Genomic DNA, 22416 nt, shown 5'->3' with positions numbered 1-22416 from the left:
TCTTCTGAAATATAAGAGTTTTCTACTCCCACTCTTCCATTTCTGCAATCCAAAAATGGCAGCTAAATTCTGGTCTGGGAAGTGGGGGCACTTCTTTGCAAGCGTTATTGGAGAAGGGGAAACAAAAAGCTGTCAAGGTGTGAACACCAAGCCAGTGGAGGAATTCAGGGACATCCTTGATGGTTCTGTAGGATCACTATGACAGGAGGTCAGGAGAGATCCTGTTTGTATACCTTCTCGTTGTCACAAAGCGTTAATCAGGACCCTATGCAGATGGTAAAATCCGGAAGGGAGTGAAATGAACACGGGGGAGAGAAGACTAGGATTGGGGCTGGTAGATGTACAGGGGGGTGTGTCGACAGTGCACTGGTGCTTGGGGGGGCCTGATCCAAGTGAAAGTCCAACGGGAGTCCGGAGGGAAATCTAGGGTGAGCAAAAGTCCAGAACCGGTTAATCCATCCTCGATAGACATGACGGAAGTTAAAAGCCGGGGCAGGATCCGGTGCAGGGACGGGGAAATAAAAAGGGGGACCCAGATGGACAGGATGCCGTGGTGAAGCCGATGCCGTCGGGCCACTCCAGGACTCGCTGGTAGGGGGGCTTTCGGGTGTCATCTTCCAAAGCTGAGCCCAGATTGGTAAGAGCATCCGGCTTCTATAGGGAGGGGCTGGAACAGGAGGCAGGCGCAAGCAATTAACAGAAACAAGAAAGAGCCAGAGCGCCCTGAAGAGGAGGAGCTTACAATTGTGACATATGTTATAATTTATCATTTATATGATAATTATTAATAATTAGTCTTTATAAGGCTTTGAATAATTACTCTTAAAGGCTTTATATAGACCTCAGCTCATTTCCTCATTAATTTGAGAATCCTGGGCTGGTTGCATTCCGGAGAGCAGCATGAGCTCCGTGTGGCTCCATGATTGCATCATCACTTCCATGATTCTTGATCCAAGGGTGTTCTCCTGGACCCTCCCAGCTCTTCATCGTGCTAACTCGCTCCTCATCCCTCAGCTCAGTCTAACCTGTGTCACTCCTCAATCTCACTCTGTCATAGGTCATGCTTCACCTCTCCCTGAGTCACACCTCATCCACACTGGAGTCACGCCATTCCCCTTCCTCTCACCCCTTCTTGAGTCAATCCTCAATGTTTCAAGGGGAAGTTCAGTAGTTCAGTCAAATTGTTAATTACTCTGACAAATATAAAGGGAAGAGTGTACTTAATACTTGGCAGTGTGAAGCATTAACTTGCCAGGATGAGGAAATAACAGCCTTGGCCGAAAGGTCAAGACTGATAACCCCCCCCAACACTTGTAAGGAATGAGCTAGGGAGGCTGCTACAAGGGTGAAGCTGGAGTGAAGGGAAGGGTGCAAGAATGAACATGCACCAAGGGGGCCAAACATGAGAAATATTAGACATACAGGAAGAGAGCAAGATTACAATCAGATATCCCCAGTTTCAAATTAACAAAACCCTTTTGATTGTTAAATAAAGTGTGACATCAGATATCATCCATTGTTATGTTTCCTCATTTGTGAAATATTACTGAATAAAATACTAAAAGAAGCAAACCATGCAAACCTTGACAGTTTATGTGTTGACAAAACAATACAAGACATCACACAAATATCCCAACCAAAAGCAATACAAAAAAGTAATGAAACTGACATATATACATAATCAATTGTTTATATTTGCACTATATATTACTTTAAATAAATTTAGAAACATACATTAATATCAGAATATCTATGAAAATAATAAGGAAAATAAAATACATAACATATCAGGTCTTCTTAATTTATTTAAAGATCAGATGAATAACTCTGGCAATGCAAATAGTTTGGGAGATATGATTTTCCTATATAACGCTCATGACAGCATATTATTGTAGTGATGAAAATGACATGTTATGAACTATGATATTAAAGGATACATTATGTTGCACTGTTTTTTTCATTGACTGTGCAATTATTGTATCTGAACTGGCTGACGTGATAGCTTAAATAAAGCCTGGCCCTTGCTTTCTCAGCCCTCTGCCCACATCTCCGTTACCTTCAGATCCAGCCGCCGTCTCCCCTCCTGCTGCCACACTGTTTTCCTCTGTGGGGGGGTGTGGCCTGCTGGTGTGGGATGCTGGGTGTCCCTCTTGGACTGGCTGACCCAACAGAAGGACATTGGCTTGTGTGAGATGCAAAGTCAGATAATAATAATAATAATAATAATAATAATAATAATAATAATAATAATAATTATTATTATTATTATTATAAGAAGAATAATCCTTATATTTATATATTTATATAGTATATAGTATAAGAGTTTTACAGGCAATGAGAACCGCCATCCACAAACAACAGATAATCAGGTGTTCATGTCAACCCCCCACTGGAGTCACTGCACTGTTTAACTGTAAAATAAGAGTGTGTTTCAAGATTCTACTCTTCACTGACAAATATTTACACCACCCTGCTTCACTGTACCTAAGGGATTGTTAGCTGTGAGCTGACTGGACTTCTACTGAACTAGTGGAACTCTTCACTCTTAAACATAGTTTGGTCCAGTTTAATTAAAACATAAAAATGCTTGATATGTACTCTCAAGGTATCTGCATTTGTTATGGTCAATTGGAATCCAGAGTGTGTTTAAGTAATTAAATGGCACAGAATATTTAAAGGGATCTTTAAAGTGATAATTTTTAATACAGTATTTCAAGTTCTATGTCATTCAGCTCAGTATCTCTTGAATGAGCAGATCAAATGAGAAAAATGAGAAACAATATACAATATATGAGATGCAAAATCAAACCACTCAGCTTTCTCCGATTCTTGATATAGAACTACCTTTGCATTGTTTAAGACCGATTGATGCACAAGAATAGCAACGATAAGAGAGAAGAGAAAGGGAGCTCAGCAGTGGTCTACATGAATGTTTTGATCTCTGAAACCCCACTGGGATAATTCTCCTACAGCAGTGAGATACCACAGGTATTCAGCTCCACAGTCTGTCTTCAGGCACAGCTGCTCTGCTCTCACTTCTCCATCAGAAGTCCCCTGATTGTGAAAGCCCCCTGCTTTCACTTTCCCAGCAACAGCTAGTGGAAGCAAATCTAACTGGGACTACAGCTGGCACTCCTTAACAGTGACTGCTACACAACCAGCAGAGACGCACTAATATACAAAGGAATAATAATAATCACTGCAGATGTAAACAGTTTGCTTATTCAACACGTACATTTGTAAAGAAACTAAGTGCCGTTAATTTCAAAGCAATATAACTGTTCAAAACATACATTTCAAAACAGGACACTACAAAACAAATATGCAGAATTAGTAATTGAAATATAAAGCACAAAATAGAAATGATTAACTGATATTGGGGAGGGTAATGATGACAAGTCAATCTCACAAAGCTGTTTCTAATCATAATCTTTACCGCAATTAGCAATAAACTATATATCTCATACACACACCTCCTTTCTCTCCTCCTTGCAGCTGCCCCTTTGTTAACACCTCTCTATGAACAGGGTTCGACCCTCCTCGAACCAAAACCATCCTTTCTAAAATACTCAATCATTTACGAAACATCTGATTCTAGGCTGTTATTGTCCCTCATGGACTGAAGTCATTTATTTGTGCTGTAAAGGGATCTCCTTCTGTAGGACGTATTTTTGAATAACTGTGAGTCATAGGTGTGATAAACCCAGAATGTTATTTTTTACTTTTTTACTGCGGGGTTATGAATCAGAGGGGACAGCTGGAAAAATCTGCGTGGCAGCATGCCTTTCTGTGCCCACTCTTCGTCAGGTGCTGGTCACAACACGCATGAGCAATGGACAGAAGTGAGACTGAGTTGGGCAGTGGTGTCAGTGGGATTTGAGGAATGACAGGCTTCTCTAAGCACAGACATTTGCTAGACTATTTAGTGGATGTGGATTTTTTGATGAGTTTCTGACTTATGTCTTAAAAACTTGTTCTCTTCATTTCTGCTGATGAATGTTGACTAAGAGTACAGGTGCTCTGTAAGGCACAGAAGCTGCGTCAGTGGTGTTTTATAGACATCACCTTGCACTGTAACAATGTAGATATAAGAAAGGAGTTCATATGCCTAAATGAGTCTGGAAGATCACAGTGCCACCACATGACTGAGCTCAGTACTGGAGTGGAAAACCAGGTTGCTGCTATACGTGCTGTTGGTGAACCAGCAGAAGGCAGTTAAGATTACTGCTCCTGTCAGTTTGGACTCCTGCAGGTCACGATACAGCTGAACTTGTGTTTCCATTTTAGAGATCATATTTTAAAAAGTTTCTGTAAGATATTGTTACAAGGAACAAGCAGGCAAGAACAGAAACAATCAACACAGCACATACAAAAGGACAGACACTAAAGGGGGTCTGACTTCTTCCTTTTTACTGTTCCAGCCACTCTTACCTGCTAGAACATGGTTGTTTCCCAGCTGTCGATTCCAATCTGTACACTAGCTTCAGCCCTACAGGTCTTTTGTGCAAGTCTGCTCATGTGAAGTGTGCAAAGGAACAAGTGATAGTGTTTATTCCATGCTGAAAAGAGGAATAACACTGGTGAGGAGGAGTTGTCAGCAAAATGAGCAAAATGAGCTTTGAGCCGAATCCTGCGGTGAAAACCGTTGAGGTCAACTTGGGTTTGCGGGATGTCCAGCTTCTTGGGGACTGGAACAAAACTGAGGCCTTTGCTAAGAAGAGATCGCTCATCCTGTGAAAGAGAGTGGTCCAGTAACCACTATAGTTTTTTTATCCTTCTCTGAAGTGAGGAACTGGTAGAGCTAGGAGTTGAGGGATCTGATGAAGTTAGTTATAAAGGGAAGATGCTGTGGTGCTGTTAGCCGTTAAAATGCCTTGGCTTCCTTGATGTTGTTGCCAGAAAGGGTCATCTGTTGTTTGAGGGAGAGGATGGTAGAAAGCATTAGTTTCTGTGAACACTGTTGTAGAAGTCTCTGAGTGTTGCCGGAGTCAAAAGAAAAAGTGTTACATTTAAGGTGAAATCCTTTAGGAATGTTATTATAACGACGACATCTGTAAAGGAATAAGAGGTGGTTAGAAAGCCTGGTCTTGGAACACGTGAAGTGTGTCAGGTGACCTAAACCCTCTTTCCAAAACATCATCCTCTCCCCATCCTGGGATCCCAGGCTCATGGGGGTCATGTATCGTGTGGGATCCTTACCCTCCCCATCTCCCTCTTTCCACCATACATGCTCTGTGAGTGCATTAGCAGGTGGTGCTTTGTGGGCCTGCACTTTCATGTTGAGCTTTGCCTCCGGGTAAGGGGTGTCTTGGTAGAGGATCTTCACATTGTAGGAATCTCTGGCACATTCAGGGCCAGTTTGCTGCACAGTTCACACTCTTCTCAGGCTTAGGGGGTTGCTTGAAGTCTAAGTATTCACTGGTTTGGTATGAGAGTTTTTGCCAGTCTGAAACATTTTAAATGTCTTTGTTAAAGTAACAAACCCCTTTATGTTGTGATTTCCTCGTAAATGCCTGTTAGCAAAACTATTCAAACATCATGCCATGCGTGCAGAGCTCTTGATAAACACTCCAGCGCATTGTTGATTTTCCCTCTCACTCTCTTCACCTCCACAGATGTGACATCAAGATTTCTTTCCAAGCTTCTTGCTGCTTGCGTCTGGCAAGTGTAATATTGTAGATATCCAGACTTAATAAAACTGCAGTGTATCTGTAAATTACCAATGAAATACTGGCTAGGACTCTTCAGAAACTCTCTTCTTAAGCATCCCAGTAGTGTAAAAAACTGGACGTGGAGAATTGACCTAGAAAATGCTGTTTTTTAAGAGAGTAGGTTAATTTATCTTTTTCATTCTCGGAATGCTTCCTTGCCTGTGTGTTTTCTATCAGTAGTTTAGAATACTAAACACAACAGGCCATGAAACAAATAGAGGATGAACAATTAGAAAAAGAGAAGAGAATTCTATCAACCAATATGAATGCTTTTATATGAAATATAAAAATATTAAAGATTTTATGTTTACTTGGAAAAGATAGAGCTCTGAAGTCAGGTTGTGCTCAGGACTCAAGTGGGCTTCACGCAGCTCCGATATACAGTAGGAGTACCCCCAGGCTAGAGGGCTTGTCTGTGCCTGTTGAAGCTGAGGGTCTGCAACAGTACAGATACAAATACCTGCGGTGCTTTAACACCACAGTCTGAGCACAGCCTGTGCACAGAGGTCCGGTTTCAGTCTGAAACCAACACGTAGAAACAGGAATTCCATAAATCAAGATATTAAGGCTCATCTTGGTGGTAAAAGAGGGGGAAGGAGCTATTTCCTTAATTACAGAAATTTATTTGCATCGCATTCAGTTTTGCAGTGATTTGTTAAGTAATGCAATAATCTGAAAATTTTCTTTTATCCTCTACTATTCTTTTTTGTGCAATGCACCACTGTGTTTTAAGAAACTTTTTGTAGATTGAATATTACTTCTAAGACATTAATTCATATTTTTTGGTAGCACTTTTCTCAAAAAAGCCAACTGGACCCTCTGTTTTGGACAATGGAATGACTGAATAACTGCCAGCTGAAATGTGGAATACCTTTCTGAATGATATTGAAATACTATGAGATTAATGTTGTTTTCCAAGGTATTCAGAACTGTTTTTAGAACCATTAAGAAGCCTTTTCCTGTTTACTTTCTGTTTGCTCAACACTTTTATCCCTACCAACTAAAGACAAGATGTCCGCCAGAAAGAGCAGAGGGGGGTACTGCACAAATTCAGTTTTAGATGATCTGTTTATAGAAAGATACTTGAATGTCGAATGACTCAGCTAAAACATGCTCTGCTGACAAAGGCTGTAATTTTCGAATGCTGTTTTCTGTCTACGGATGACAGTGGTGCAGCCAGTGCTAAAACAGCCTGTTTTGCAAACAGCAGGCAGTGCTCAGTATTGCCTCTCTACCCAGTCTTGGTTTGAACTCCTGTAGTTCACAGAGGATGACAAGTCAGTGACATAAGAAACAAAGAAATAAATAGGAATGTGCTCCTGTGTGTAGGGTGAAATATGCAGGCCTTATGTCACAAAACACATATGAAAACCAATGGTATGAGATACAATTGCCTGATACAAGTGTCTGATTAATTTTACACCTTCATCGTGTATTTTACATTGTACTTCCTCCCTTTTTATTTTCATGCACTTAACAGGCGCCTTCATTCTTACGCTGCTATATATACAAAGAGCTATTATTGAAGTATAAAATACTCTATTGTTCAAGAGTTATGGATTAGCGTGGTTTAACAAAATGTTTAGAATTAAAATTAGATATGATGTGACGAGTACAGTACAAATCAAGGGATGTTATTAAAAAATTGTGCAATGCACTGGTGAAAGCTCTTCTACGAAATTGAGTATAACAATGTTCCTACAACAATGCTACTCAAGAGATATTGTTATATTTGAATCACTCCAGGGAAGAGCAATCAGATAATCTGGGGTTTAAAGGACTGTTCTACACTGACAGGCTGAAACAAGTGAACCTTTTTCATTCCTGAACACAGAAGGAGAGCTGGTTCAAGTTTCGAAGTCCTCAAAGGCAATGACAAAGTCGACCTAGTGAGCGTCTTCAGAACGAACAGTGAAACACGATCCTGAGGACACAGATGGAAACAGAACGCACTTCTTTACACAAAGAGTTGTGGGAGTGTTTAACAAGCTACCCATCATGTTGCTTGAAGTCCAAAGTCCAAATCCTGGTTTATTTAAAGAAATATGCTGGATGAGATGCCTGGGTTAATTAACGGACTGCCAAACTTGCTAGATGGGCCAAATGGCTTCCTCTCGTTTGTAACCTTTCTTATGCTCTTAGGTTAAGTGTTACAAGAATTGTATACAATATCCAAGTACAGCGGATCATGTGAAAGATTACCTGAATTGACAACACACAGAGTTACAAATGAAAACAAAGGTACATGATGTCTGTGGTCTGCCTTGGGAGGAAACATGAAGTCCCACTGATGTGGTGAGATTATAGGCCGCTGGCCAGCTCAGGGTGTGTGATCTCCTTGCTATCCAGCTGGCTGGATCTTGAGGAGGCACTAGACAGTGGTCAGAGATGGTGCATAATATTCCACGTTCTTTATTTTTTCCTAATTTTCCTTTTTTTTAAAAAAATGACACACATACTGTGAATGTGACCATACCTGCATTGTCTAAATTAAGTTTCCGTTCTAAGAATGGAAGCTACATTTTTGCACACAGGATCATCAACAGCTCCAGACATCCTGTGCTTTCTATCATGGCAGAAACCTCGGGTAAACCACTCTACCAATAATTAACTTTTATAGTTTATTTATTTTTCTTTAGTAAGAAGCTTGAAAATCTGCTTCCACTTTAATTATCTTCCTGGGTCCAGTCTCTCTGTGCTTTACAGATCCCCATCAACACCAACAATCACTCCATCCCTTCAGTTTATTATTTGAAGTGGTTTATTATTTTTAACTCTGCTTTAATGATGCGTTGCTTTGTTTCCCAAGTCCCCCTCTCAGTGTATCAGGAAAAGCAGGCCAACGTAAACGGGAAAAGCCCCTTTAGGAAGTGCCTAGTGGTAAACATCACCAGGATGCATTGTTCCAAAGCTGTGTGTCACTGGAGCTGCAGCCATTAGTGCCAAGCGCAAGCCCATTGTCTCCTGCAGTCGGCTGAAACCAAGAAAACACCTTCAGCTCAAGATGTGGCTGCCTGAGAGACAGAGGAGGAGTCACCTCTTCGAGGAAGGTCCTTAAACTATCCATACAGCTTTGTTCACACAAGGTATTGCATGATATGGGGTTATAGGTTTTGATGAGCCCCTAAGACCCTGATGTCTTTGAGGGACGTGGCTCCTGAGTGGCTGATGCGAGCAGAGTGTCTGGCCACACGATGGACAGAATGCTACAGCCCTGAGCCCGCAGGTTTGAATCTACACCATGTGCCTGAGTGATGCTGACAGGAGTTCTGAGGCACTGGAGCAATAGGAAGGTAAAAACTGACTTCCTCTCAAAGACATTAAGGAAACAAGAAGAGAAGAACAGTAACAAGCAAGAGCAGGATGTTTGGTCTATCTCCCCTATTTAGTAGTATGCTGATATTAGTATCTTATTCAGATGTTTCTTGAAAGAGTTAAGAGCATTGTTTTGAACAACATGATTGGGTAGCTTGTTCCAGACACCCACAACTCTTTGAGTAACGTAGTGCCTCCTGGTCTGTGTTTCACTGTTCATTCTGAAGTCTATTAGGCAGACTTTGTTGCAGACTTTGAGTATTTTGAATACTGTAGCAGATTCCCCTAATAGCCTTCTTCATATAAAACTAAAAGTGTTGAATTCCTTCAGCCCTTCAGTGCTGGATTTCCGTTAAGCCCCAGGACCTGTTTGGTTGCTCATCTCTGGACCGATTGCAGAGCAGTCTATAGCTGTGATGAACATTGTATACAGTGTTCTACAAGAGGCCTTAGCAGTAACATGGCCAGCTGTGGAGCTGAGTAAACTATATACGTGTTATAGTTACTACAGTAACCATGCTGTTGGGCTACCTGGTGTCAATCAACAGAAAAGCACTTTCTGCTTCTGAGAGATCAGCAGGGGAATGCTGGACAGAGACAGGGTCTCAAGCTCCCTGAAGTCATGTTCCCGGGTCCTGATAATGAAAGAAAAATTGCACTTCCCCAGAACACTCCTGTGGACATTCAACTTCTGACAGTTTCCATTCAAGAAAAGCTCAGTGCTCCAGTCACTCTGGGAAGTATTTAGCAGAAGGGTAAATGCATTGCCATTTGATCCAGGGACAGCTTACAGTCTCGACTCAATGAATGAGAATGACACATTAACTGCAGCAGTATCAGGTGCTGTGAGCCACCCCCTCCAAGGGTCAGTTATTTCCATGTCTGCTTCTTACTCAGCTTGTTCACACTTCTCCAGCTGGTGCTCTCTTCAGCATCGTGAGCACAGCTGGTCAGCAGTCTGGTCAGCCCAGCACATCAGGCTGGTTCTGGAGCTGAGGACTGGCGGCTGGCGGCTGTGTGGTTCCCCTCTGTCTTAGTCTCTTGTCCTGCCAGTGTATTGAACCTGCTGCCTGCACTCAGAGGGGTGTTTACAGGTTTTGCTCCAGAGCAGAACTTCCCTCTCTTTTCTGAAAGCGATTGTAAAACATGTTACAACCAGAAATTCTGAAAGAGCCAATGAAAGGTGAGCAAACAGAAATGATGCTGGCAGGTGGTTTTTGGAGTAAACATGGTTTCCATAAATTTGTTGCAGGTTATGTGGAGTTGAGAATGTTGAGACAAATTTTGTACTTGAGCAAAACGTCCTGGAGGTTTGAGCACATTGAGCATCACTTCTTGCTCTCTGGCCTTGTCCGCTTAGGCATTAAATGATTTGGGCAGACTGACTCACTCATGTGGTATTTCAACATTCTTCTGAAATACAAAAACACCCCCCTCTTAGTAACATTCTCTGGAAATGTCTGTGATTGAATAGGATCTGAGCAGTTTTAAGATGGGCCTGAAAACGTCTGCAGGCTCTCTGGGGGATTTTTTAAATAAAACAAATCTCAGCAAAGCGAAGCAGCAGCCGCTGGGATTGAAGCAGGCCAGCTGTGGACACTGCAAGCGCAGCCTGACAGGAAGCCGGGGGAGTGAGTCACCTCGGTGGCACACACTGCTCCTCCCCTTGTCGAGAGGTCCATCTTCCTGAGGCCCAGAGCCTTCCTCTCTCCCCTCTGGGCTGGGAGCTCACAGCTACGGGCTCTGCGCTTTCATCTGTGGACATGTCAAAAAACTTCACACAGGCTGCATGTAACACGCCTCTGATTTGACTTGATAGTTTCTGCATTATTATTTCATGGTATTACAGCCATGCTTAATACACAGTATGTAAAGATGAATATAAACTGATTTATAATTTTGATAAGAATTGTGGATGTGAATATTAAATACCTCTTGTCATATTGCAATGCTTTGTTGCCTTTCAACTTGTAATCCTCCCTTTTGTACACATAAAGTCAGTTCTCAGCCACAGACAGCTGTTTCTTCCTTATTAAGTATTAACAGCATGACATGATTAACTTTAACCAGTGAAACAGATAACCACAGAGTTAGTATGTTCTCCCTGTTTTCACCTGCATTTCCTCCCACAGTCCGAAGACATACTGGTAGATTATTGGCTTCTGGGAAAATTGGCCCTGGTGTGAGTATTTGTGTTTGTGTCTTTCTGTACTGGGATCTGGGATGGACTGGTATCCCGTCCAGGATATACCCTGCCTTGCACCTGTTGCTTACTGGATAGACTCATCCATGAGCCTGAACTGGAAAAAGCAGTTCAAAAATGGATGCATGGGTATGTCAGAATGAAAAGGAGTACCTTTGTTACAAAAAGTGTCCCAACTGTAATGTTTTTTAAATCAAACTTTCACTTTCTCCCTCGAAACCATCAATGTTGATATTTTATAGTGTCTGTCTTCATATAAAGATGGTATGGGATGTGCCTGTCCTCTAATGCAAACAGGCAGTTTTGGAAAGAAGTACTGTAGCTAGTGTGCTCTCACAGTTATCTGAGTGAAAGGCTGAGACCCAGTCCCTGTTTCTTCTTAATGATTATTCAGCAAGTAGTTTTAATGCAATGCAACAGAAAACTTTACTGGTGTGCTTATTAGCCATGAACAAAACTATTCTTAAACTCTTGTTTGAACCCATTGTGGGCACATTGCTGGCTAATTGTGGTTGGAGACACACTGCGGTTAAACTCCAGTGATCCGCTGCCAGAGTGAATGGTGTGGACCTGCAGTACATACAGTACAGTACAGACCCACTGGGGTCTGTTTCTGCTCTTTTACGTAAGTGTTTATTGGACTGAGTAATTAAATAACAGTCATTTTACATTTACATTTACTGTGAGTATGAGCTATATAAATAGTTCCTAGTATGTCTGTTGTTTTCATATTTTCTGTTCCTTTTTCAAAAATAATAAACTGTTAATCACAAAACACATGAGCTGGCACTTATTTAAATCAGAAGGAGGGGTGTTTACCCTCGCACTGTGTGGACTCCTGCCTATTCTGTCAGAGCTGCTTCTAAACATCTGCAAACTCTTAGGAAAAACATTAACATGCAGTTTATTTTCAAAATAAGGAAATTAACTAAAATGCATAACTACTTTTGTATGTTTAAAGGGGAAAAATGTGTACTGGTGTTGTTTTTACAGTTTCCTTTTAAGCTGTGTAACAATTATCTTAAATGCCAGTAATATCTCCTCTTCTGGTTTATTTTCTAAGGCTGATTGCAAATGGAATACGACCCGCAAGTGTGGTAATGCTCTTCCACACAAACAACTCAGAAGGGAAAAAGAGAAACACAAATTGAGTCAAAGCCCTGAAAATTTAGGAAGTAATCAAGAGCAATTTATAGAAATGAATAGGCTGAACCCAACAACATCGTGCTGTTGAAAGCTGAAAACGTGTCACTCGTGTGATCTAAAATGAAAACTGTTCCTTTCCTCTATCTTCTTTATCTTCCTTCTCAACCAGCTTCTCGAAAGCGTGTCTCTAAAACTCACGGTGAAGTAGGTTAACATGTTTTAATTATGGAGGAAACTTAATTGCTTCTACTTCTCTTCTCTGGCTGCTTCATCTTCCACAAGAATGATCCAAGAACAAACACAAAATATAAATACTGTATATCAATAATTCAGTAAGAGAATGATCCACAGGAAACACATTTTGTGTGCAATGTGGTGTTGCCCAGCGAAGCAATGACTTGGAGGTTTGGGAATGAGGTGCAAGCATCTCTGCACCAGCAGCTCCGGCGCAGCCTGTGGCAGGGGCTCTGTGCTGCCTGCGCGGACCGACCCGGCTCTGCGTGCGTCTGTCTCAGTGCCTGTGCCTGTTCCTGCAGGTTCCTGGGGGAGGCGCGGGTGGCCCTGAGGGACGTCCTCCACTCGCCCAGCTTGGCTGCCAGCTACAACGTAGCCCTGATGGACAACAAGAAAAACAACATAGGGGTGAGTCACTGCAAGGCAGGCAAGACCTCAGGTACCGCAACTGGGCAGAGCTCCCCGTTTCCCCGGCTGTTGGCAAGCACTGCCACACAGACTACACATGCACATGCATATACTGTATCTACTGTATGTACTTGGCTGTTGATGCTGTTATTCAACGCAGCTTCCACCTGTACCCATTAATACAGCTGAGCATTTTTACTGAAGCAATCTGAGTGAAGCACTTTTTTCAAGGGAACAACAAATGCCAGCCTGGATATGAACCCACAACTTGCTGCAATTTCACTGTAGTCACATCTATCTGAGACACGGTGTCTCTGTTGGAGTATCCTTATCAAAGGGGCTGTTTCAGGTCAGGGAGAAAAAGGTCAATTCTTTGAATTAAGTAAATAATTTGCTTGATTAATTAAGACGCCCCGAGTTGGTATGAAAACGCAGAGGGAGAATGTAGACAAAAGGGACTATAACTGACCACTCCCAGCCTCAGTGGTCACTGCATTACCCCGTTTTTCACCTCCATGCTTTGACATTGCCAGTGTGTTGTAAATCCAAATCTGTCATCCATGAACACACTGCTTTTCCCTTCCTGCTGGACAGGCGCGAAGAACATGCGGCTGTAGTACAACTCGGTCATGCAAACCTCTGCTGATGCCTCTCCGTCTATTTTCCAACAGGCTAAAAACAGCAAGTTCTCATAACGTCTACCTGTACATCACATCCGACTTCCACAATATAACATTGCTCTGCTCCTGCCCCCTGGCTTCATTCCAGAACAGAAATGTCTCTTTTCTGGTGGGCACACCCAGACTAAACACTCTTTCTGGCAGGGTTGCCCTGATCTGTTATAAAACTACGACACTGTCTCACATCCTCTCTTGATTTATATTTATCACTGTGGGATCATATGCCAAAGTGTATTGTTAGTCCTCTGGGTGGCTTCCTCACATTGTCTCGTTGGCACTCTTGGGTTTTGGGATTAAAATGGCAAAAACAGGAGGGAGGAGCTGTGAGACGCAGTTCAGTATTGTGTTATTGTGGGGTGGAAGTTCATCTCATGGATAAACACAGGCAGATCGACTGGTTCTGGACTCTACCTCACTTCCTCAGGAAGATTGTTTCAGCGTCCAGGTGTACTCCTGGCGCCAGACACAAATTAATGTCAGCCTGTGAACTTTGTGGACTTCCTCAAACAGAGAGTGAGCAGTCCTCCTGTCAGGGCATGACAGTTACTGCTGCAGTGAGATCTAGCTGGATTCCAGCACAGCGTCTCAGTAGCCGCAACCCTGTCACATGCTGCTCAGAAGGAAATCACAACTCTTGCACTTCTAAAACTAGTCTAGTCTCAGATCAATTAACTACTAGTAACCGAGTGAAGAAGAGGGGAATGAGGAGTGGTCAGCACTGATTTGTAACTTTTCTTATGTTCTCATGTTCAGTTTCTGACACCCACAATCCTGCAACAGGTTGCAGGTGTCAATAAATCAATAAAGGAAAAATAATTAAAGTAATTAAATGCACGAACTCATTTTGGCACCTCAGAGTTTCAGTGTTACAATGATATCTAAACCACACGGCTGTTGCCAAGACGCAGACATTTAGTGCTGTTGACTGTCCAAAGATATACAGTACCCCTTGTGTGGCTCTAAATAAATTAAGACTACAAAAATGTTTCTTAAAATTCAACTGTGAGAAATGGGACATTTCTGAAGCTGGTTTAAGAAATGATTGACATCAGGATAGCACCAGGGTGATACTCCTCCTAATAGATGCCCAGTACATCACAGCTGTCTCCTGTTAGATGGAGACATGCACATAGAAAACACTTTACTGCAGCCAGGAGGTCTGCCTGATTCAACTGCTCTATTCATAGAGAAATATATACAGTATAAACATAATAGTTCAGTTTTTTCAGTCCTGAGGTGATCATTGTTGTTTCACATGCAGAGATGGTAGAAGCTAAAATGATACATGGACCAACTTCCACAAAAAAAGCTGGAGTGAAGTTGAAACAGGACCAGAAATCGCAACCACAGAAAATCGTTACCTTGACTTCACTCTCTTTCTGCCTCTCTACCACTTTTACGCAAACTGGCCTGTTATACCCCGGATTCCTTTGCTTTTTCCCTGGCTGTGTTGACACTACGCTACTCTCCTCTAAAGGTTCCCTACCTGTCTCTCATCTCTCTGGGCTCCCTCTGTCTCTGGAGTCCACCTCTTACATCTCACCTCTCTCTCCTGCAGGCCACACTGGTCCTGCAAGTTTCCTACATCCCTCCCCCAGGAGCGGCTCCCGCCTTCCCCCCTCCGGCCGCCCCCGAGGCCCAGCACGCCCCGTCCGAGCTGGACACTGTGACTGGTAAGGGCTCCCGGCAGAGGTAACGGTCGGCTCGCGCAGCTCCTGTCCTTCAAGACTTAATAGCCTGTACATTAGCAGAACATCAATGGAGCGTTTGTAATACGGTAAGGGTAGAGCCCTTTTGTAATTACCCGGTTATTAGCACAGGTAACATTGTTCTCGGATGCAAAAGCACTGTATAAATGGACAGTTTCTGTTTCTAAAACTTTCAATGCTACTTTTATGGTGGTGTTAATGATGTCATTTATAAAATACCATTTGCAGCTCCTTTTTTGGGGATTTCTTGTTATAAAACTTGTTATAAAAGCAGCACAAAGTCTATAATCACTGGGTTTGGTGATGAAAGGTAGTAAGTGTTTAGCCAGACCTTTAGAGGGGTTTTCCAGCACTTGTTAGGTCTTTTTATGAATGGCGCATCAAGACACATGACTAACAGGCAGCCTCTAAAATACCTTTTGGCTGTAATAAGGATTGACAAAAAGAAAGAGGGTGAACTCAAACATGGAAAAGAAGACACTCGACTTCTCACTGTGGAATAACAGGTGCAGAAAGACTGCAGCTCCCTGCTTTCAAATGAATTTCTTTTACAGAAACACAGTGGTACTGTGTTCCACATGACTGTGATCCATAGAGATTGTTCCTGTGGGAAAAGCTCGGCATGTGTTTGACAAAGGGCACAGTGAGGGGCAGGCGCAGCGAGGCGTGGCAGGCGCAGGCCTGGTGTCTCAGAGCTGCTGCTGCCAGGCTGCACAGGGGTCCACGTGTAACAGGCTCTGCTTCGACCCATGCACGGGGCACGGAGCGGTTCTGTGCAAGGTTGTGTCTTCCACAGCGTGCGTGAACGCGATGAGCCCTGCCAGCCCTGGGAATCAGGGTTGCTCAGAACACTTTTCAAAGAGGTAATGTCAGTGTGGCCCACACGGTTTCAATGGGGCTCAGCTCTGTCGCTGTGGGCTAGCCAGTCACTGGGAGTGAACTGCACTGTATTCCCCTGAGGGAAAAAAACACACATTACAGCTCGGCACCGATCCATTTCACACGTTGCTGATAAGACAGGAAGTGTCCATTGTTTCCCAGTCTGAAGCGATTCTGGCAGCCGTGCTGAGGTAGGGGGGCGACTCAGGGATGTCTCTGTCTCCCCTCAGACACCGCCGGCGAGGAGGACACAGAGGACCAGGCCGAGAGCACCGAGGAGCCGGAGCCAGCACCTGGGACCCCCGGGCAGGAACCCTCCATCGCACCCCCCAAGAAAGCCCCCCCAAACGCTGTCCAGGGGCTCAAAAGAAAGAAGCGCGCCACCAAACAGCCGCTGTCCAACAAACCCCAGGATTTCCAGGTCAGGGTCAGGACACAAACCCCCAAATCTGAGCAAAGAAGACCTCAGGCAGACCAGAGGGCGATCTGGCCAGACACAAGAAGACAGAGAAGCACAGGAACTTTTAGAGTCTAATCCCTACATTGTCTAATTTATGGTTTTCTTTAGCTTGGCAAAATATAATTCCATATTAAAACATAAGAAATGATATTTTAGTTTAAATGTCAGATGCTGTGGATGATAAGCTGAAATTTATTAACTTTGGGAACTTTCTGCAATAATTTGTGTCTGTGCACATGAGATGTTGTGATGTGATAACTCCACAACAAGAATCTTCTTATCCTCTGATTCCATTTTTGAGCTCTGATTCTCTCATTGAGTCTTGCTCACTCTGCGGTGGGGGCTGAGGAAGCTATCTGTTATGTGTATTCATTGTGGTACTGACTTAATATAACATTGCACTTAATCTGAGAGGCACATGGATGCAGTTAAATCTGCAACAGGACAAGAATGGGGCTAACTCCCATTTCTCAAATTCAAACAGGCCTACGTAAACCTTGACAGATTACCATTGTTTTCTCAGGAATGAGCACACGGGTACATTCCTATTTGGCGACATCTTGTGGCTAAACCTAAAACTGCAATGAATTATTTTTTAAGTAGTAGTTCAGGTGGGTAGCTGCGTCAGCATGCGTAGGCTGCAAAGGAACAAGTAATAGGTTTATTCCATGCTGAAAAAAAAAGAGAAAAAACACAACGTTTCGGCCATGGACCCTTCTTCAGTTGTGAGAGAGACAGGGCAGTAGGCAAAGGTAGAGTAGCGGGAGAACAAAGGCTGGGAGGGAGGAGGGGTTAGAGGCAGGAGCAGCGGACAGAAAGAGAGGCCAATCAAGAGGTGTGAAGTCAGGATAGGTGTAGAAAGGTGTGAAATGAAACTTCCAATGAATGGAGAAAATTTAGTAAAATAGTAGTCTGTGGTTAAGAGAAGGTGTGATCCTAGCTGCAGGATAAGTTTGGTTTCGGTAGTCTTTCTGATGTATGAGTTCGGAAAACCAAAAAAGTGTTCGGAAAAGTGTTTTGCAAGAATAATCTTGGTTTCTCATGTATTTCTGGAGTAGGAGTCCTACAATCCCTGAAAGAAATAAGACGCAGACAGAACAGGTCCGTGAAACCATGAGCTACACTTTGGGTTTCTCTTTGAGCCTGAGGTTTTTCCTGCCTGTGCTCCTGCAGATCCACGCTCGGGTCATCGAGGGGCGGCAGCTGCCCGGGGTCAACATCAAGCCCGTCGTCAAGGTGACCGTGGCCGGACAGACCAAGCGCACGAGAATCCGCAAGGGCAACAATCCGCACTTTGACGAGGTGAGGAGACGGACCCCTGTGTTAACAGTGGAGCCCGCATGGGTGTGTTTCACTGTTGCTCCGGGCATGCTACTGGAGCTGTGTGAAACACGGGCCCCCGGTCCCCTGTCAGGTGTCCTTGCATGAAGTCCCTCTGTCCACCGACATCCTGTAAGTGGAAGAAAAAGGCAGGGGCTCGTATGCAAATAAGCCATGCGGAAGGGTTTCTACAAAAGGTTTCTCCTGAAAGCGGGGGAATAGCAGTTTTCATGTTCGGAGAGCTTGTGGACAAGAATATGGTACCGGGAGAGGACATGCCTGCTGCGCCCGGTGACCTCTTGTCTGAGCGCGACTGTTCAAGCACACTGTTGGGCGGCTGTAAGTGAGCTGTAAAGGTTGTTGCGTTGCACCTGTCCAAATAACTACAGAATGGGACTTAGTAAAAGCCCGAAACAGCTGGATGGATCATGTCATTAGAAGGGAAATCTATCTGCACTAATAAACCTCATGAACGTCTGAACGAAATTAAACCGTTTACATTGAAAGATTTAACTGCCCTGCCCAGCTGTTTACAGATTACCACGGATGAAAACCGGCTCGGGGGTGCTCCATTAGCAGTTTCCTGTGTTTTCAGGTGAAATGTGGGATTCGAAGTGAAAATGCACGGAGTTAATAATAATTTACAACACTCTCGCGTGTTTATGGGATGAACTCTTGCCCCCCCACACACATGCAAGCTCTTCGCCTGGCGCGGGAGACACGCGTGGACTGCAAGGTGGGAGAGGAGACACTCGGGGACCCGGGCGGCTGTGGGTTGCTTTCTTCTAACAGCGTACAAAAGCACATCATCTCCGTGTAAATACTGTCAATCCATGTGTGTAACGATGCTCTGTAGAGGTGAAAAGGATCCGATGCAGATGCAGGAGTCGCAGGGAGGTAAGTAAACGTACCGAGCAAATCCAGGAGCTGAGCCGTAGTCCGAAGGCGAAGGTAAGTCGAGATCCGGTAAAGGCACTGGTGGCGAACAATCCAAAACGTGAGACAGAATCGTAGTCGAAAAGAGAGCTACAGGGTCAAATCCAAAACAGGCAATGATAGCAAACAATCCAAAGGGCGAGACGAGATCCGAAGTCCGAAGGCAAAAGGTGCAGGCAGAATTCCAGGAAGGCAAAAGAGGGGTGAGACCGCTAGGCTGAGCAACAAGAAGAGAACTCAATACCGAGCAACGGGAATCAGGTACGAATGGTATAAATAACCCGGCGTGCCGCACGGTAGAGCAATTGCAGGTGTGATAACTCGTGCGGCGGCGCTTGTTAGTAGTAATCCGCTGCTGGTGCTGATTGGCTCGCTTACGTGTTGATCTCCGCTGGCTGGTGGTCGTGACAATGTGGTCTCGCTACCAGAATGCCCGTTCAGTTATATTTCAGCCTACTGCACAGGAGACCGTGGGTTACGCCTCTCATGTGTTTTTCTCCTTTTTTTTTCCCCCCAGACGTTTTTCTTTAACTTCTTCGAGTCCCCGTCGGAGCTCTTCGACGAACCGGTTTTTCTCACCGTGAGTACGCCCATTGCAGTGTGTGCATATACTCGGCTGTAGTTGTCACGGACAAATATGGATTTCAAAACGAATTCCAAAATGCAGGCTACTTCAACTTTACCGACTACGCCACCTCCTCCACACACGCCACTGCAAGGGTGGTAGGACCCCATTCCCCCGAAACATCTTGTTTAAATCCCCAGAACCACCACTGCCCCCCACTGACCAGCATTGGACATCAGTATGGTCCTCTTGATTCCTCTAACAATCGAGCAGTTACCATGTCTATCACTGCCTGCCTAAAACACAGAACACATGACACCACGTATCCACAAGGGACACTCGCACTCACAGAAGCACCCTCAAAGACCCCAGTTACCCTAGACCAAGTTTCCCCAAACACCTGGTACCATGGCATGCCTCCTTCCACCATAGCTGTGTATTCCTTCAGTGGTCATAGACCAGCACCTGGATGGGAGTCATCCTGCCTGAGGCTTAGAAAGCTCCTTCAGGGCTCATTATCGGGAGCAGGGGGTCATGGAGATGTCCCGGATGCAGGCAGAGCACATGTTTTGGGGTTAATTAACGAACTGACTGTGTGCTGATGGCCAGGTGTCCTGGGGCCCTGCCCTCTCTGGCCCAGGTCTGGTTCACCCTGGCTCTGCCCCGCCACACCCCTCCACGTGCCATCCTTTACTGTTTGGTACGTCAGTGGCATCTCTGCAAACTGTTTCCTTCAAGCCTGTAGACAGGCACCTTCTGTGCTTGACTTTGATTAGAATGAGGAAAAACACATAACCACTGGCCACGCAAAGCTAATAGCAAGTCAGTCTAGTCCCTGACAGCCGTTTCCCCACACAAAACTTTGTCACCCTCTGAAACTTTGCTTTCTGATCCTGACGAAAAAAACCTTCAGAAGGTTGAGCTGCTCTGTCTACCTTCACTGATGTCTTGGTTTTGGAATTGACTCTAATAAACTGCATTAAATCTAGTCTAGCTACTCAGAGCCATTTCAATAATGTATAATGAAGATTTTCATGAAATATTAAAGCTTCTTTTCTCTGCCCAGGTTTTTGACTCTCGATCTCGTCGTAATGACTCTGTAATTGGGGAATTCAGGGTAAGACTCCTTTTCCTCAGCTCCATTACCCTTAAGAGGATTTCTACAACTTATGTAAAGGCTGTACAGTAAATGATCTCACACAATTTGTGATGCAGTAGTTAAACCAACCTGCTCATTGTATCTAATTCTTAATTTTTTGCATGTTTAACTACACAGAGCACATGCAGGTTTTTGATGCAGTTTTATTCCAATAAAATATTATTATTGCATCAGGACGATGTTTCAGGAGGCAGTGCTCAGGATGAGCCCGCGTCTCAGGGGAAATGGGAATATACAGTACGTGAATGTTGAATAATCACAGTGTCACTCCACACTGAGCTAGTGCTATACGTGTTGGAGCTCTGGATCCCTGACTGGAAGGTTGCAGGTTCCAGGCAGGGACCTGCTGTTGTTCAACTGGACTTTCATTCAGGCTGATCCAATAAAACACCTCCTTACCGAAGTGAGCACAAATATAGCTTACATTAGATAAATGCATCAACTGTGTAAATCACTAACTCAATTATTTCGTTGATGTTTTTTATCCAAAGCAAATTGCATTTACACACATTTGTATAGCCAGATAATGTCCCGGAATGAATTCAGGTGACATACTTTACTCAAGATTACAACAGCAGGGTCTCACCTGGCACTTGGCTCCAGCTGCACACACCAATTGTCAAATGAGCACAAGGCAGGACAGAGCTTCGGGAAAGGCATTTCAGAAGTTGTTTGGGGTCAGCAATACTTATTTACTACTACAAAAAAATATGACATATAATCATGATTTACCATTTCATTTTTTTTAATATATGATTCTATTTTCACAAGTTTTGATTTTGGTTACTAGGAAAAGATCCTCTGTCTAATCACATCTTTTTGTTGATTCTTAGCTTGATGTGGGCACAATCTATGCAGAACCCAGTAAGTACAATACTTCTTTTCCTTGCTGATGTTATAGCGACAGAGATACTCTGGGTTAGCTCCCAGCTGATGTCTGATGTCATGTTGTCTTTTCAATGCCTAGTGAAAGTGTTCTGAACATAGCACAAGTTTCACCTTGTGTTGCTTTAAAGCCTCCAGTCTTTACACTTTGAATTAGTAATTAATACTTGCTAAACAACCTACTCTACACATTTAATGCAAAGAACAAAAAGAAAGAAGTCATGAGGGTTTGAATGCTTTTGCAAAGCACTGTACAATATCTGCTACTGCTAATCAGTTCCTTTTGCATTTCCCAGCGATTAATCATTGTTACATGCATATGAGCCACTTACAGAGTCTCTTTATTCGAACTGAAAGTTATTGCCTAGTGTTTGAATAAATAGGGCATGCATCTGAATTCATCAGGGCTGTCAGGTGAAGATATCTAATCCAGACTGCACGTCTCCTTGTGTCTGTCTGTCAGAGCATGCATTCCTCAGGAAGTGGCTCCTGCTCTCTGACCCCGATGACATCTCTGCAGGGGCCAAAGGCTACCTGAAAGTCAGCCTGTTTGTGCTGGGGGTTGGCGATGAGGCTCCGGTGAGTCTGAGTCTGTTTTAAGTCACTAGTCTTCCGGTGCTGCTCATCCTGAACTCGATCTTCCTGTTGACACTGTTCTTTTACAAGAAATATACAAAATCAAACAATTTTCTGTTCATTATCCAAGGAATATAGAAGGAGTGTGTGAATATAAGTCCTAGCCACAATATGGCTGTTGGCCATAAGGAATTTTCTCTCCTAGATTTTTTTTTAATTATGAAAATTTA

General features: G+C 43.6%; 1 protein-coding gene across 14 annotated transcripts in view; it reads left to right on the top strand.

The window, feature by feature from the left end:
• dysf (dysferlin, limb girdle muscular dystrophy 2B (autosomal recessive)) overlaps nucleotides 1–22416 on the top strand; it is a 131246-nt gene that overhangs the window by 20712 nt on the left and 88118 nt on the right. For all 14 annotated transcript variants that reach the window (XM_088639033.1, XM_088639096.1, XM_088639051.1 and 11 more), the window contains exons 4-11: nucleotides 12912–13017; nucleotides 15256–15370; nucleotides 16516–16706; nucleotides 17919–18047; nucleotides 19519–19581; nucleotides 20633–20683; nucleotides 21559–21589; nucleotides 22074–22189. In XM_088639033.1, coding sequence (XP_088495159.1) covers nucleotides 12912–13017; nucleotides 15256–15370; nucleotides 16516–16706; nucleotides 17919–18047; nucleotides 19519–19581; nucleotides 20633–20683; nucleotides 21559–21589; nucleotides 22074–22189 — 802 coding nt within the window. The remainder of the gene's footprint in view (nucleotides 1–12911; nucleotides 13018–15255; nucleotides 15371–16515; nucleotides 16707–17918; nucleotides 18048–19518; nucleotides 19582–20632; nucleotides 20684–21558; nucleotides 21590–22073; nucleotides 22190–22416) is intronic.

The sequence above is a fragment of the Lepisosteus platostomus genome, chromosome 1 (genome assembly GCF_059453375.1).
Source record: "Lepisosteus platostomus isolate fLepPlt1 chromosome 1, fLepPlt1.hap1, whole genome shotgun sequence".
Lineage (NCBI taxonomy): Eukaryota > Metazoa > Chordata > Actinopteri > Semionotiformes > Lepisosteidae > Lepisosteus > Lepisosteus platostomus.
Note: the sequence above shows the minus strand (reverse complement) of the source record. Positions and strands in the feature narration are given on the sequence as shown.